General features: G+C 51.0%; 1 protein-coding gene across 1 annotated transcript; it reads right to left on the reverse strand.

Annotated features, from left to right (window-relative positions):
• Positions 1-7,994: 7,994 nt before the first annotated feature.
• On the reverse strand, positions 7,995-15,304 carry Vsig8 (V-set and immunoglobulin domain containing 8). The gene is made up of 7 exons (XM_041643594.1): positions 15,256-15,304; positions 11,526-11,701; positions 10,863-11,064; positions 10,525-10,746; positions 9,746-9,865; positions 9,293-9,491; positions 7,995-8,414 (listed from the first exon to the last, which is right to left on the reverse strand). The coding sequence occupies exons 1-7, from the start codon at positions 15,302-15,304 to the stop codon at positions 8,129-8,131; spliced, it is 1,254 nt and encodes a 417-aa protein (XP_041499528.1). The 3' UTR covers positions 7,995-8,128.
• Positions 15,305-16,840: the final 1,536 nt, after the last annotated feature.

Raw genomic sequence — 16,840 nt, forward strand, 5'->3', positions numbered from 1 at the left:
ACCAGACACGGAGGGCTGGTGCTTCACTTACTACAAAGCATCTGTGTTGCCCCATGCTAGGATTGTCCCTCAAAGGTGTCACACAGGCCAGGTCGGAGGCACTACAGTATCCTTTCATGAGAAGGACATCAAGAATTGCTGCCTGTCAGGAAACTGGGAAAGAGAGGGTGCAAAACGCTCTTGAAAGGCAGTTGGGAGCTCACTGCTGATTAGTACCCGGTGCCTGCCTGCTGATGGCTGGCAGCTGGCTGCAAACAGCAAGGTTAAAGGTCACTAGATGCTCAGTCATTCTGGCCTAAAGATGCCCTACTCACTTCGGAGGGCTAACAAGTTATCTGGGAAACGGGAAGACAGAGGGGGATTCAAGACTACCCCAAGTCTGGACGGAGGAGGAGACTGTGGTCTATTGCATCCTATGCCTTGACCCTGTAGCCACTCAGCCATCACTATCCCAGCAGACATCTTACCCCCTCACCACACAAACATCCCATTACCAAGTTGTCCCCTTGCCTCCGAGTCCCAGCCAGGCCTCGGTGCTGTTTTCAGAGCGAGGTCTCATTCCGGGAGGCTGAGTCATCTGGGTTCTAGACACTTAAACAGGGTCTCCTTATACTGTCTGGGTTGGGAATGTCTAGAGAAAATGCAGAAGCCAGAATCCCTCAATCCCAGAGGAATGCAGCTTCAGAGGACTGTTTACAGCAAAAGAAATAAAAGGGTCCAGGTTAGAGGGTCCCCTGCTGGGGTGCACGGCAGCTAGCACAGACAAACCTTCCCCAGTCCTAGACCCAGGGGCCTTAAGATGAAGGTGACAATCGTGAGCGGAACCCACTCACACCCTCCATTCCAGACAAGCAAGGCTCTTATCTACCCCAGAATTCTGACACATTCGCCCCTCTATCCCTTAATCCCGGCACTCCTCCCTCCCTCTCAACCTGACATGCAATCCTTCATCCATCTTGCTTTCCGAGCAAGTGATTCAAGGCCCAGCCCTGGGCACTCCTACTTGCAGAAGCCTTTCCTTAAATGATCTCACAGCACCCGGTCTCCCAGCTCACCGTCCACTGAATCAACAGCTGTAGGCATCATTCTATAAATTTTCCAAATGAACTTAATCATCTCCCTCAGGAGGCTGGCTGCTCCCGAAAGGATCAGGTCTCATATCCCCGTCCTGTCGCACACATTAAGCACATCCCCCAAAGCACGCCTGTTAATTAAGAGGTTAATGTGGGGAACTAGGGGCAGACATAACCATTGCCACAAAGTCTCTCCACTGCGTGAGCCAAGGATCTTAGGTGGGGATGTTCTACTACTCTGTCTCCCCTTCCAGGCAGCACGGTCAATAGTCTGGAACCAGAGAGACTTCTAGAGCCTTCGCAAAGCTCTGCATCCTGGACAAGACTGTTTATCCCCTAACTTCTCACCTCTCCAAGGATCGACACCAACAGTTAACGCCTCTTACCTCAAGTAATCTGTTCCCTCATCTCTTTTCTTTCCTAGAAACAATATGTGTTGAGTATTCTCTATATGCCTGGCATTTACTTATTTACTGTATAAATATTATTTATTTATGTATTTGTGTATGTGTGTATGGTGGGGGTGTGCATGTGCCACAGCACACATGTAGAGGTTAGGGGACAGTTTCATGGAGTTGGTTCTCTTCTTCCATCTTTATGTGGGTTCTGGGGATTGAACTGAGATCATCCAGCTTGAGCAGCAAGCACCTTTACTGGCCAAGCCCGTTCATGGCTGTTTTCGGAGTTTGAGTACACTAGTGAACAAAGCAGGGAAAAATCCCTCTCTTGGACTTCCTCCTTGTAGAGCTGGGAGGGAGGCAACGCAGGGTGAATCAATTGCCAGCAATCACGAGGGAATGAGACGCGATGTGAGACAGTGTGCCCCAAAGACTGCCTATGGTGAGCAAATTAAAGAAAGGCGTGAAGAGGAAGCAGGGCGAGCATAGGCAGAAGATGCAGTCTTTAACAAGGTGGCCCTGAAGAACCACACTGAAAAGGACCACTGTTCAGAGAGAGTTGAAGAAGATGAGAACTTGCATTTGGGCAATCTGGAAGAGCCAAGGGATCCGCCAGGGTGAGAACCCGAAGATGATACAATGTGGCTAAAGTAGAGAGAGCTGGGGATGGGGATGAACAATAACTCAAGTCTCCGAGGGTACAGAAAAGGCCTGGAACAGTTAAAGAACTTTGACTCTGTGCTCAAAGATCAGTCTGGCTTCTCTGTAGACAGTAAGCTGTGGTGGATGGTAAGCAAGCAGGGCAATCATCCAGGGTCCCGCTGAGGTAAACCAGGCAAGATGTGAGCATGCTCAGGAGCTACAAAGCAACAGTAAATTATGGCAGGTTCTAGACTTACTCTGAGGGCAAAACTAGGATCTCCTGACCAGGGGAGATGGTAGGGAACAGATAAGAAAGAAACTAACAGACAGAGTTGCCATCTGCTGGAAAAGAAAGGTAGCAGGATGGATTTAGGGATGACAATAGGCATCTTTGGGGTGACACTGAAGTCTGTCCCGGGTGTATAAATGAATGTGTGTGTTGCTGGTGTGCAGTTCTCAGGGGACTCAGTAGGGAGAGGAAGGGTACCAATGGAGAAAACTGCCCGCTCCTTTATTTCCCTTTTCAGAGCCTACGCTCCGTTCCTGGAAAGGCTGAATGTTCTGAAACAAAGGGATCCAATTTCTCCACAGGAGCAATGTAACAATAGCAGGTTAGACTCTGCACCAAGGATCAGTTGCTCAATCTTTTATAACAGCAATCACAGACACAATGTTTCCTCAAGTCCTTCACAAGCTGTAAATGAGAGAAGAAGCCTACGTGCTGCACAGGAAACACTTTAGAGACAAGAACATAGGACCTAGCTGGGAGACATGGCCCTTGGTGCTTGCCTTGGAAGCCCAGGGCACTCGTTTCCCCACTCACCCCCTTCTCTGTTCATCCCCTTCTCTCAGGAAGAATTAAGTTCCCGGGTGCCTTCAAGAAGGGGTTGAGAGGACACATGAGGCCTTTCCACACCACCTCTCTGAGATAATCACAAAGACTTGACTATTGTCTTTACCAAATCGGGAGAGGAGCAGTTAGCACACTAATTTCATCTCTTTGCTGAGCCTCTGCGCTCCAAAGCAGAAAGGAGGAGACCAGGCCACACCACCCTCAAGGGAAGCCTAAGTTGGTGGAGCTCGGGAACACCAGGACACACCACAAACAGAAAAAGATAATTTCTTTCCCCCCTTTCCCCCCAGGTCCAGGAGGAGAGGAGAGGCTGGGATGAAGGGGCCGGGATAGTCCCACCAGCTGAGAAAGGGGTCAAGGGAGAAGGCAGGGGAGTTTTACCAGCAAGGGAACAGGCCTTGACCAAAAGTTGAGGCAAGTTGGGGGCTGGGGCTATAGCAAGAGCAATGAGTTATTGGAGATTAGGGCCTTAAGACAGTTGGCATCCTGGTAGAAGAGAGGCAGGGGCAATCCAGAGAATGCTGAGGAGATTGACCAGAGAAGAAGCAGGGTGAATGGCTGGGTGGTGACCAAAGCAGCCAGTCCTGCACTGAGTTAATTTGGGGGGGGGGGTGTATAAAGGCGGTGGCAGCTCATCTGCATCCACCCTGCCCTGTTAGGAAGGCTCCGAGGGGCTAAAAGCTGTGTGAAGAACCCTCAGGAGGAATGGGCCACCTGGGAGACACTGTCATGCTCAGAGGGCAGCATCTGTGGGCCCAAGTGACGGGAAGACACGCCCTGGTCCGGGGAGGCACCAGAGGATTCTGGAAGCTGGTCCAGGCCCCTGCCAAGCTTGTGTTTCAAGTGCTTCCTGTAATTATGAGTATCTCTGTTACTAACAAGGACTGTTGTCGGTATTTGTGGACTGCAGGCCTCACAGGCTAGGCCCCGTCCTCCTCCTGAGCTACTGGCTGTTCACAGAATTCCTGGCCCCTTCCCTCCAGGTGGCAAACTGTCTCTAAATTCAATTCCAAAACATCACCTTCCCCATGGTCCCTCCAACCACTTCAACCTCCATCCCAAACCCTATACGGTTAGGTCTAGGTTTCCAGGTCTGCCCTTTGGTGGAAGATGAGATTACACACTAGTTATAGAGGACGCAGTCACTTGCTGAGTCCCTACTATGTAGCCGTGTGTGTGTGTGTGTGTGTGTGTGTGTGTGTGTGTGTGTGCTATGCACATCAGATAACTTTTTCCATGTCCCATTTCACAGATCAAAAAACTGACACTTTGGAAACCTGCTCAGTAGCTATGTATCTAGTTCTGTCTGACTTGAAAAGCACAGGCTCTTTCTGCATAGGTGAACAAGACAAACTTGTTATTTATTGTAATAAAGACAAACCTTTATCACAACTGTTCTTTTCCTCTTCTTTATCTACTACCCCCCCCCCCCCAAATTCACACAGGACTCACCAACACTGTACTGGGCCTTTATGAAAATAAGTTCAGTAATTTGACCCCAGTCCTCGTCTGTTTAGTTCCTTGCCACTGTCCAGCACCTCTGTCCTTTCCAATGCTAAGGGCAATGGCCACAAGGGCCAGCAGGCCATCTTGTCTACTCTCCACCAGTGGCCAAATCCAAAGCTCTCCAGATTTCCCAAAGTTACCACTTCACCTGTCCTTCAGCACACGCCGACTAAGAACCGAGATGCTAATAAAGATTTTTATATAAAATCAGGTCACGGGACAGATTTGACCCTCGAGCTATGCCTGCCAATCTGTGATTTAGGTCACATTACCTGAAATACACTGTAATCCCTCTCTGTTTGGCCTCTACAATTTTACATAAACAGAGGCTGTTGTGGAAAAAAAAACCAATTTAATGAATAAGAACAAGGAACTGAGTGGAATTGGTTTTGTTTTCTCATACCAGGAATAGGTGAAATTATTGTTTCCGATGGGAAAACACATAGAGCAGAATTTCCCAGGCTCCCACTAAATCAGGGGACCAAGACAGGAGGAAGGTCCTAGGAAGCTTCGAAGACAAAGCGTGAGTTTGGCTGGACCTAGACTTGACCTAGGGTAGTAAAAATGCTGTGGTCAGCCTGTGTGGCCATGATTATCTCAGAGGAATAGGTAGGTGAGTCATAGGATCCCTCCTACCTGCAGGATTGGGAACAGATGCTATGCCCCTCTAAGAGCTGGGGAGGAAAATCGAAGGGGCTGAGTAAATGAAGGCTCACATGCATTTCTAGCAGAGATGCCCCACCATCAGAGGCAATGGAAGGCAAAATTCAAGAAAATCTTGTGGATGCCGAATTGAGTTTCTAATGGCTATCAAGAGAAGGGTGCGTGTTACCAAGGAGATGTCAATTATCTGCATAATTCTTCAGTGGCCCAAAGAACTAGAATTTGGTCCTGGCAAGGTTGGGAAGAGGTGGAAAAGACAGAATGGAAAGAGGAGTGGAAATGGGTGACTTTGCGCTATTTGAGTCTCTGTAGAAACAGCAGCAAATCAGCGCCGTCTTTAAGCTTTCTCTTGGAAGTAGCATCTAGGCCTAGCCTGCTGTTTGTCTGACACTGGAGTTTGGATGAGTGACTTGATTTTAGTCTTTGCCAGAACTGGGGGAAGGTGAAGTTAGTAGACGGAAGTTAAGACATTCGGGGCATGCCCAATCCCTCCGCATGCTTTTTCTCTTTGCTTTCCAGCTAGAAGAAATGAGCCTCTCCCTCTAGTGTGCTTTCATGACTATGTGCTGTCTCATCAAAGGCCTAAAGGCGAGGAAGCCAAGCAACCATGAACAGAAATCTTCAAAACTGTGCGTCAAAGTCAGCTTTTCCTCTTTCAAAATTCATTATCTCAGGAATTTGTCACAATGAATAAAAGCTTACTAGCAAGAACGGTGATGTGGCCCACCTAAATTTGGTAACCCAGCTTCCGTGACCCTTGCTCTAGTCCAGCTCACCCCCGAATCCATTGTTCAATGTGTATCACCACCACACATGCCCTCTTCCTACACCAGACAGCTTACAAGCAGAAGAAAGGAGGAAGAAAGACCCCAGATGTTCTTGTAGTAAAACCAATTGCTGGAAAAGTAAGCTCCTTTCACTGTCCACCGGGAAACCTCCGTCACGTCCCAGCTGACTCACCCCTAACAGAAGTGCTCTGTTCTTGCCAGAGCCACACAATCGTCACTGCTCAAATGAACGCAGGGTCTGAGCATGGCTCCTTGTCTCCCAGAACAGGGATAATAAGGATGTCCCTCAACACAACCAGTAAAGCCACATGGCTGCCTCAGCCCCTCAGCATCCTGCAGCAGGCTGGGCTGGCCGTTCCTCAGAGTGGGAACACCTTTTCCTCATGTCAGCCTCATCAGTCACCTGCCTTAGGGCCAAAGTGTGCCTGGCACGGCGCCCTGCTGAGAAGCTAACTCTATCTATGAATAAATCATCTGGAAGGCACTCATAAACATGACCAAGTGATTGCTGGCTTCTGGAGCTCTCTACTCCCTCCCTACTTAACTCTCTTCCCCTTCATCTGCACCCCCAGTGCCCAGCCCTCCAGCCCCTAGGTAAGCCGTCTTTGATTCCCTTTGCCCTGACATTCATTCTCTCTCATCTGTCTTGCCAATACCTTCAGGACAGAATGGACAGCACCCTTTGACAGACCCCAAGCCATCTCAGTCGTTTCCAGGTAATTTACTACCAAGCAGGAGACTCTAAGCCTTATGCATATCTACCTTATGTTGTAGGACAGGAGAAGGACAATTAGAAATGAAAAGTTTCTTTTGAGGAGAGGAGAAACAGAAGAATCTAGGCTCTTAACTAGCAGGTAGCTGGGGAAAGGCAAGCAAAACTAGATCCTTAACCCACTAACACCAGATAGGTATCCTGTGTGGAATACAACCGTGTGGTCCACAGAGGCAGCAGAGTCGACATAAGATGCTCTTGGACCAAAGAATAAAATACACACAGTCAATAGAAGTTTCCTAACAGATCTTCACAACCAAAGGCTCATACTTAGGGAGGCTGTGAGATGCCATTGAAGGTAGGTAAGAAAGGGGTTGGGATAGCCTTCACCAGGGATGTGATAGAAGGAATTCAGTTAGCAGAGAACAGATTGGTATCCTGGAGTCAAATATTCCTAGATCAAATCCCGAATTGTTGCTTGCCTGGGTTGAAATGCTTAATCCCCTGAACCTCAGTTTCTTTTGTGTATAATAGGAATGATGCACAGCCTCACAGAACCAAAGTTAAGTGGTAAGTAAAACACTTGAAAACACCTGGCACTTCTCAGGTGTCTAATAAACTTAACCTGCCCATCAAAGACAGGGCTGAGCTAGATATCCTCAGGTCTTCCTATTCCAGAGTCTGAATGAGTTTTGATCCCTTCCTGGCTGCTGGAAAGGAAGGCTTACACCTGGGAAAGATAAAGAAGTTCAGATTAGGTAGCTGGATGGAGAAAAGAGGATGCTGAGAACGTGTAGAGGTCACCTCTAACACCCATCCACCCCTGCTCGTTCCCTCTTCTAGAATAAAGGGGGAAACAAGGTTCAGAATTTTAAAATCCGTTCTGAAGGACCTCAGTTTCCCATGTGTACTGTGAAGGAACAGGACTTGATGTCCCCTTACAGCTGTGGCTTCCGCTATAGGAAGGGAAAGCGGAGGAATCAGACAGGAGGCAAGGCAGCAAGGAACAACTTGTCAGGGTTCCCCACCCCACGCCCAGCCCTCCGTGGTACGCGGGACAGCCACCTCGGTGTAGTCTTTAAGCTTCTTTATTGTGCTAACACTGTTGCCTCGGAGCTCAGAACTCACACACAGAACAATTCAGTCCTGACCCCCACCTTCCCAGGGCTGGGGGCCCTCTGCCTTGGCTGGGGACACCTGGCTTGTTGTACCTCTGCGGTTCTGGGATACCGACTGCTTCCCTCCCTTCCTCTCCCTGGAGCCCAGGGGTGAGAAAGGGTTCTGAACTGTCTTCCTCCGTCCCCCTGCCCCCTCCTACTTCAGAGCCACAGGAGGCTCTGTCTCCCTAGGCATCTCTGAGGGAAATTCCCCTGAACTCTCTGCCGCCAGGCGGCCGGTGAGAGCCAGGTCTGCGCCAGCCCGAGCCTGTCCCCAGCTGCGGGCGGAGAGCCCCGAACCGCCTCCCAGCCGGGGCGCAGCCCGGTGCTGCGCGCTCACACTAAGAGGCCGTCCTTGCACGACCGCTGCTCGACCTGGGCACAGTCGGCGCAATCGGCCGACTCCGCGCTCTTGACCTTGATGTAGACGGGGGAGGGGCCCGCTTCGCAGGCTGCGGAGGCTGTGCGGGGCACTAGGGCCACGTCGTCGGGGCCGCCGCAGGGCGGAGGCGCGTACTTGCGGCGCAGGGAGCGGCTGACGTTCTGCGTCGGGTACCCCAGGAGGTGGGTGACGCGGCTGCCGCGCCCGCTGGCCTTGCACCCGGGCGCCTCGGCGTCCACTCTGGAAAACAACAGGCGGGCGCGTGAGCTGGCTCCTCCACGGCGCGGCGTTGGCACGGCCTGGGCAGAGCTGGGGGCTCTTGGCAACCTCTCATCTCCCGCGCCCCCCTCCACCTGCCCCTCATATCTCTCTCTTTCTCTCTCTCTCTCTCTCTCTCTCTCTCTCTCTCTCTCTCTCTCTCTGCCTCACCGTACTCTCCCCTTCTCTGTACATTCCTAGACGGGCGACCCTGCAGCGCCCCCATGCCACTCTCCCCATCCTTTAGACCCTGCTTGTGTCCCAGCAGCTCAGGGTCCCTTTCTAGTGTTTGGCTGGAAGGGAGGCTTAATGATCCGGGAGTTGTGTCTCTCCTTTCCTTGACTAACCCTCACCTTGCTCTCTGGCAAGCTCTCATCACCTCCTGTCCCTCCCTCTTCTTTCCCTCCGTCCCCAAGGCATTGCAATCATTAGCACTGCTATTCTTGTTCTATTTTTATTTCTACTTTGCTTCTAATGTAAGTTATTAGCACTACTGATGTTAACTCCTCTTAAATAGGCATGTTGAGGGTTTTGCCGGCGCGATACAAGGGAAAGGTGAAAAGACATGGTCCCTGCCCTCCAGGAGCTTACAGTCTAGGCCAGACAGACCGAGGGATGCATAGACGACAGAAAGAAAAGGGAAGGCAGGGAGCAGAGGTGAAGACTGGAAGCAGGAAGGGGAAAGACAGAAAAGCCATGCGGCGAGTGGGCAGGTCGACATGCTGTAGTCCCAGCACTCCATGGCGATGGCGGGCAGGTTTGGGGTAGGATTCCCAGCCGGCCGATGGCAGACAGGGGTGAAGAGGACAGGGCGCCGGTCCCCCGCCGTGCAGCAGCATGCAGCATGCATCAGGTTTTACCTGATCTCACTAGCCAAGTCGCCGCCGCAGGCCCCGCCGCCGACCCCGCCGCCGACCCCGTAGCCGAAGGCACCGCGGGCACCACCCCCGGCGCCTCCGCAGCAGCAGGCGACGATCCCCCAGATGCCTAGTGCCAGGCAGGCCAACATGAGCAAAGAGCCTAGCACTGAGCCAACGATCATGCCTATACGCTGGGAGTCTGTGGAGAGAAGTGGAAGCAATCAGGTTTCTCACAGCCTGGCACATGCCAGGGCAATTGTCTGTGGGAAAGAACCCAGGGCCCCGGGAAGCCCGATGAGGAAGATGTGGGAAGGTGCAGGGTAAGTGAATCTGCAGATGGCTTCCAACTGCTCTAGACAAAAGCCTAGCCTGATAGCAGGGCAGAGGCTACAACCCCAGGTACCTGCAATCCAACCCTCCCAGCCAGGGGACTCTCAGGGCTGAGGTACCTACCTGAGACTTTCACTTCCACCACGCAGACGCTATAGCCCACATGGTTGGCCACTGTGCACTGATACAGCCCATCGTCATCTGCATTGACGTTTTTCAACACCAGGTCCCCGTTGCCCATTCCTGAAATTGGAAGAGCATCAGAGGGGTAGTGAGACAGAGAAGCCTGATCTCTGAGAGCTCCTACCTTGCCCAGCCCCTGTGGAATGCGGGATGAAATACCACTCAAAACAAACAAACAAAAACCAGAAAGGTGTATGCAAGCATTCACAAGTCCACTCCACTCTAAATACTACCCTTGCTGAGACAGAAAGAAGGAAAAGAAGGACCCCTCTCTCAGAAAGAAGGCAGAGTCACCATTATTTCTCTGTGACCTCAGGGAAATACATCCTGAGTGTGAGCACTGGTCCAGTCTATTATCCAGCTTCTCTAAGTGCTAGGAGCCTCACATCCCGGTGAATGGTGGTTACTAGTAAGTATTCCTTTTTTCATCTGTTACAGAGGTGGTGGCCACTTGCCTGAGATTTACCACCAATCCGCATCCTAGCCAGGATCCTAGCCCAGCTCCTCCTTGGACCATGTTCTCTCCACATTAGCCGGGCTGCTTTTGACTGACATCCCTTTTATGCCTTCTCTCCTTCCCTCAGTAGCAGCTGCTGGGATATGCCCAAATGAGCAGCCTCTCCTAGACTTGGTACCACTGACAAGTCATGGAAGTCCCAGCAGGCCCCCTTTCCCAGTCCTCTGCTTATCTTCACCCTCCCTTGGCTAGGCCCCCTCACCTTGATTGATGGAGCTGTGGAAAGATTCTTGATAAGAGAGTTCAGAGTGGAAGCTGTGCTGGGAGTGGTAGGATCCAGCTCGGTAGGGGTAACTGTGCCCACTGATCTTGGCCCACTTGTAGGACAGGGGCTGAGAGCCTCCATTGGCAAAGCACTTCAGTACCACATCGTTGCCCTTGGACATGTGGCCTTCGGTCCAGCACATGGGTACCGCAGGACGTGCTGTAACAAGGCAGGCAATTATAAACCCAGACCCAGCCAAAAGACAAAGCCAGGTTCACATTAGCCAATCCATTCTGAAGCCTGGGAAAGGGGAGCCCAGAATAATCTGGTCATACCTTGGACAGTGACAATGACCTTCCTGGTGGCCATGGTGGTCTTCTTTACCCGACACTCGTATGTTGCTGTGTCAGATACCTGCAGGTTCATGAGGTTGATGGAGGCATCATACTGGCTGGGATCTGAGGCTGCAAAGCGGACCCTCTGCTGCAGATGAGGGAGGTTGCCATGGCCGATCCTCTTGTCTTGATAAGTAAGAAACTGTTAAGAAGAAGAGAAAGAGAGCTGTTGAGATAAACTGAGCCAAGGAGGGTCATGCAAGTTGATTGGGCAGTTCACTGACCTTCTCTAAGACTCAATTTTCTCACGGAAGAAATGGGAAGGATAGTGTCAGGCACACTGATCTCTTACAGAATGAGTGAGAGCTAATGATATTAGATATTCTAGAGAAATATCAGGTCAGATCAAGAACTTCTAAAGTCGGGGGCCATACTTAATCTTCCTCTTAATATGGGGTAGAGGGATGTGGAATCTGGCTGGCTGGATTCCCGGTTGGAAAGCTCTAATCCCTGTTGCCTCATTCCCTAAAAGATCTTGGAGGAAGTTCGAGGTCTTGGTTTCCTCACTTGCCTTCTTCCTTCTCCCTCAGGATGTTGGCTTCCCACCAGGTTTTGACATCACAGAGTAGACAGAGTACAGAGAATCCTGTGCCAAGCACTTACCACATTCTCCCTATGTGAGGGTTCTGAGTTGACTTGCATCCACTCAATGTCCAGACCATTGGGACCATAGTCCTCAGGATCCAGGATGTAGGGGCAGCCTAGCCTCACATTATCACCTTCTGCCAGATACATGACCTCCTGGCCATCCCCGTTGATCCTTACAGCAGACAACAGTGCTGGTGAAGGGTGAAGTGGGTGGGGAGATGAGAACAGAAACAATTCTTGAGTAGCCGGTCTCTGCCACTTTGTACCTGTCAGCCAGAACTCAGTGGGGCTTCCAAAGGCGTGTCTGTGTTTGTGTGTGTTGTGTGTGTGTGTGTATCTGTGTCTGTGTGTCCCTGACTGTTGTATCTCTGTGTGTCTGTGTGTATATGTGTGTGTACTGGCATTAGCAATACTTAATATTGTTAGTTCATTCATATGTCAGTCAGTCTCTGTGTGTCCTTGTGAACTTGTATATATATTCTAGACTTGTGTAGATGTGCATTTGAATACTGTTTACATACATAGCTCTTGTGTTATATTTATGTGTATATACAATGATGCATTTGAAAATATGAATATATGCACAAATATGCATTATATGTTTATTAGTCTTTGTAGCTACAAAGATATTCATGTATATAACCTTGTAGTAGATCTACCCACATATTTACATGATAGTGTAGGCAATTGTGTGTGTGCATGCATGAAACACCCAAAGCTGTTAAATGTTCTATGAGAAGAAACAGGCTGTTTAAAAGCCACATGTATGGGCTGGGTTTGAGTGAAGCCAGAAAGTGGAAAGTGGATACAAAGACTCCTGGCATCTTTTTCCATCCTGAAAATCATAAGACTAGGTCTATCTGTGTGTGTTGGTATGTTTTGTGTGCTCTGTGTGTGTCTGTTTATGTGTGATGCACGATAATGTGTGCTGGCTATATAAGTGTTCTAAGTGACAGCATATGCCTTGGGCAGCTGTAACCTAGAGCCTGGCCATGTTCATGTGCATGTCTTTGTCTATGGCAGCTTGTAATGTAGAATAAGCTTTGTATGGCAGAGTGTACCATTGTAGACTGTGTGTCTTCCTTGTGTGTTTGTGTGGCTCCAAAATAGCTGCTCCCACTTGCTTGGTCCCTTTGGGGCCCCTCCTGCCACTGAGTCAGAGTAGAAGCCCAGGGTTTGGAGCAGGATCGGGAAGCTTAGAAGTGAGCTCCTCCCCCGGCCCCACCTCCCTACCCTGAAGCCTCAGGCAAGCTCTAGCCCCAACCGGTTAGACCTAGAGAAGAATAAGGGGGGGAGTGAACCCAGGGCCCCACCCTAGACACTCAGCTCCCTGCCTCCCCAGTCTGCAGCACTCCCTTTACAAGCCCCTCACCAAGCTTTTCTATTGATGGCCAAGTTCTGAGTAAGTATGCTCTTTGGGTTCCATCCCCAAAACTCAGGAAGCCTCTCCCCACTTCCCTACCCCCCCCACACACACACACAGGTATACACTGTACTGGGCTAAACAAATAGACACAGGTATGTTCTTTCAAGCCCTCAAATGTGAATATATGGCCATGAAGTCCCTATGTTATTACACACAAGCTATTAGATCTATACACGAACACACATCTACAGACAGAGTACACACTAATCTAAGACACACCCACTGCACGCTCTTGTAGCTTCCTGCGCGTCCATTCAAGACCAGACATATCTGCAGAGGCCCTGAGTTCTATGCGTAACCTGTCTCTGGAAAAGCCAGCGAGGGCCTTACATTTCCCCCCAACATCTCAAGCATCACCAGGCCTGCCCCTCCTAAACCATGGCTAGCCCACAAACATGATCCTAATCCAATAGACTCTGAGTTATTCTCCAACAGGCAGTCTGGCTTGTGGGACTCTAACGGGACCTGGAGATGCCTCCTCCAGCCTTAGGCCAAGAGAATACCAGCTCATTCCTAAGATAAGGATCCTGATGCCATCTGCCAGATCCTGAGGCGGCAAGAGGCAAGCCAGGGATGAGCCAGAATTCAGCTCCACCCCGGGGATGAGCCACTGGAAACAGATGACGACAGGGAGGATTCCCTTTACCTACACCATGGAGGTCAGCCAGACTGAGAGTAAGTATTTAGAGAAGGGGGTTTGGGGAGAAGGGACAAGCTGGAAAAGAATGCCGCCACCCCACGCTAGATTGTCTTGCTCCAATTGTCCTAGGCCGTGGAGCCTCGCCCTAGCTCCTAAACCTCCTTAGATGCTTTCTCAGCCTCCTCCCAAGGGTTCCAGCCTTTTTGTACCTCCTCCCACCCCTTGGGAAGTTGTTCCTGGCATATCACCCGGGTTTATATTGTTGTGACACTGGGTATGAATTTCCAGGGAATGTAAGAGAAGAAGGCAGCTTGCGTGGAGAGAAGAGCCTATGCAAGTCGGTGTAGAAAGAGTCCTAGACACGACTTGGGGAAAGAGGGACACTGGAAAGTCAAGAGGCTGTCCAAGGAAACTGGTGATTGTCCCTTATAAAATCACCAGGGCTGGCCACCTTCTGTGGGGGAATGTCACCTCAGCAAGTGTCTGTTCTAAGCTAAGAAAACTATCCTAAATTTTCAAGCTGATTTCAGCCTGGAAAGGGAAGTGAGAATTTAAAAAGGCAGTTCAGAAAGTATCGGCACGCACCTCCACACAGCAAGCATCTATCTAGTCCACATACCCTCACGCAGAGAGCACACACGGAGATGCCTCCAGCTCTCCTGGCACAGCCAGGGCTTCCTGAGTAGGCACTCCCTGAGAAGCCCTCAGCAGAGAAAGGGTGCAGCAGGCATTTAGCCAGAAATGCAGCCATCACACATCACACACACACACACACACACACACACACACACACACACAGGCACGCGTATTCCCATACACAAAAACAGAATAAAACAGTCTCCCTTCTCCATCTCCTTCATCAAACCCTTCATCCTACATCTGGACCCCACAAGGGGTTCATGCTATTTTCAGCTATTTTCAATACTTGATAGGATGTCCCTTGCTGAGACTTGCCCAGTCCCGGGCAGGCAGCCACTGTATCCAAACCTGAGCCCTGCCTTCCAGAGAGGTGCCCCAGAGAGGTGAAGGGGGCTCGTTTACCATCCATCCTGTCCACATTCTCTCAGCCTCATCCCAGGAGAGGCATCACCTGTGGTCTCTCACGGCACATAAGGCACAGAACAGCGGCCCTCGGCCTGGGTTCTTACTGGCTATGATGAAAACAGCCCAGCATACGAAGCGCTTTCAAGACAAACAGCTCTCCTGCCCAGTGCTCTGGCTTGGGTGAGCTGGCCCTTCCCCTGGGAAGAGTCTGAATGAAAGGGATCATTGCCAGGCTCCTCCCCAACCCCCACCCAGAGCTGCTGCTGCTCACCTGATTCATCCCCCGCCTGCAATTCCCACAACTAACTCTGCATCTCCAAGCAAGCCCTATCTCCATCTCCCAGCGTGGAAACATCAGAGAGGGCACCTGCACACGTATATGAGCTACAACAAGCTGTCAACACCGCCATGAAGATCTATTCCGAGGCCTCTGCACACAGACACTGTCCCAAGCCTTCAGGCACAGGCTGTCCTGAGGAGAAGCTCCCTAGGCAGGATCCAGATCAGTGTCAGCAAAGTGAAGGTAGACAGTTTCTACCAGTGCCTCGTTGGCCATCTTTGAGGCTCTTCTGTGAGCTCTCGTTCATCCCTGACCTCCTGGCATAATGCATCTCTGCCCCTGCCCAGTCCCATACCTGGGCTCAGGCACACGAGTAGTAGATGGAATGCTCCTCGAACTCCCATGTCTCTAGGCTTGATCTTTCCTCCGCCTGAGCTGGGTTCCAGTGGGCTGGTGGTGGTTGGTGGTGGGTGGATGGGGCAGGTGGAGGGAGGGGGAGCGGAGGGCCCAGACACTGCCCGGGGTGGCAGGAAGGTGCAATGAGTGCCAGGCTAAGGAGCAGCCGGAGTTATTTCTATAGGAGGGAGGGGGCCTGGTCCCCGCCTAGGGGAGGAGCCCAAGTAGCCCTAATTAGCAGGGTGACAGGATGGCCTACCCAGGCATTACACAGCCCTCACCCAAGCTCTTCCCTGTCCCAAGAGTAGCGCACGGCGACCAGCGGGACTTGTAATTAAGCACCTGTTAAACCTCCACTTCCTCCTGGCCAGGTCCTCAGGGTGACAACAGTTGCCCCATTTTACAGCGTCCACGGAGCTCCCCTCACCACTCATTTGTTGCCTGCTTCCCTGGGGGGAAGTGGGGAAGAGGAAGGAAAGGCAAGATTTGGGGAGGAAAGGATGGCCAGGATTTGAAGAGTTACTACTGACCAAAGACACCCCAGAGCAGCCTGGCTTGCACCCCCATTGCAGACCCAGATTTCCAGGTCCAAACCCCTTCAAGCATCCCTTGCTTTCCAGGGAGACCATGCCAGGCCAGGTCTAAAAGATAGTGTACTAGAGAAGGGATGCTTCTCCCATGATGGGACCTGACCCTGTCCCTGGCCCAGGTGACAGGGAATACTGGAATGTAGCTTTTCTCTGTCCTTTGGGCTGAGGAGGGAAAGAAAGGGTGTGTATAAGAACAGGATCTTCCCTTGCAACTACTTCTCCATCTTTGGTGACACAAAGGTCATCCCCCAAGTTCCAGGACCCCAGCGAGCACGAGTTGCTATGATGGGTCTAGATCCCTAACTCCACACAAATCTAAATCAGTTTACCAAGGCTTGAAGAAGAGGGAAGAAGGGGTCAGGGCATTTGGGGGGAGTGAGGGACTGTGAAGGGAGAGAGGGTGTTTGAGGTGAGCAGAACAAGAGCTCATGTGAGTGTGTGTTTCTTTCACAGATACTAAGGGAAAAAAGCTGAGCCCCGCGGTGTGCTTTCTTCAGGGATTTCTTGGACTCTCAGCCAGGCCCTGGTAGTTTAATGAAGGTTCCTGTTAGCAGGGGTCATAATCCCCTAAGAACAAAAACCCTCAAAGCCAGGACTGACCAGTGGGCAACTACAGTCATCAGGGTGACTAATCCATCCCAGTTCTAGGCAGTTAGGTTGAAGCTGGGGTGGGAGAGAGTCTTAGTCAGCAGAAGGGGGCAGGCCAGCCACTGTTGGTTGATCCATGGATTCAGAACAGTTCCTTAACCTTCCCTGGATTCCAGGACTGTCCAACAGATGGCAAGTCACGACAAGCCACATTCTATAGGTTCGCTCCCTCAAGGGATCCCAGAGCCTTCTCCACAACTGACCTGGGGCTCAGGAAGGGCAGAGGGGGAAGAGTCTTTAGGAGAGTTATGGGGTTCAGGAATGTTGCCAGGGTCCACCTCCTTGGAAGAATAGGACAGAACAATA

This window comes from Microtus oregoni, unplaced genomic scaffold, assembly GCF_018167655.1.
Source record: "Microtus oregoni isolate MIOR12 unplaced genomic scaffold, Mior012 000086F_ref0000336, whole genome shotgun sequence".
NCBI classification, from domain to species: Eukaryota; Metazoa; Chordata; class Mammalia; order Rodentia; family Cricetidae; genus Microtus; species Microtus oregoni.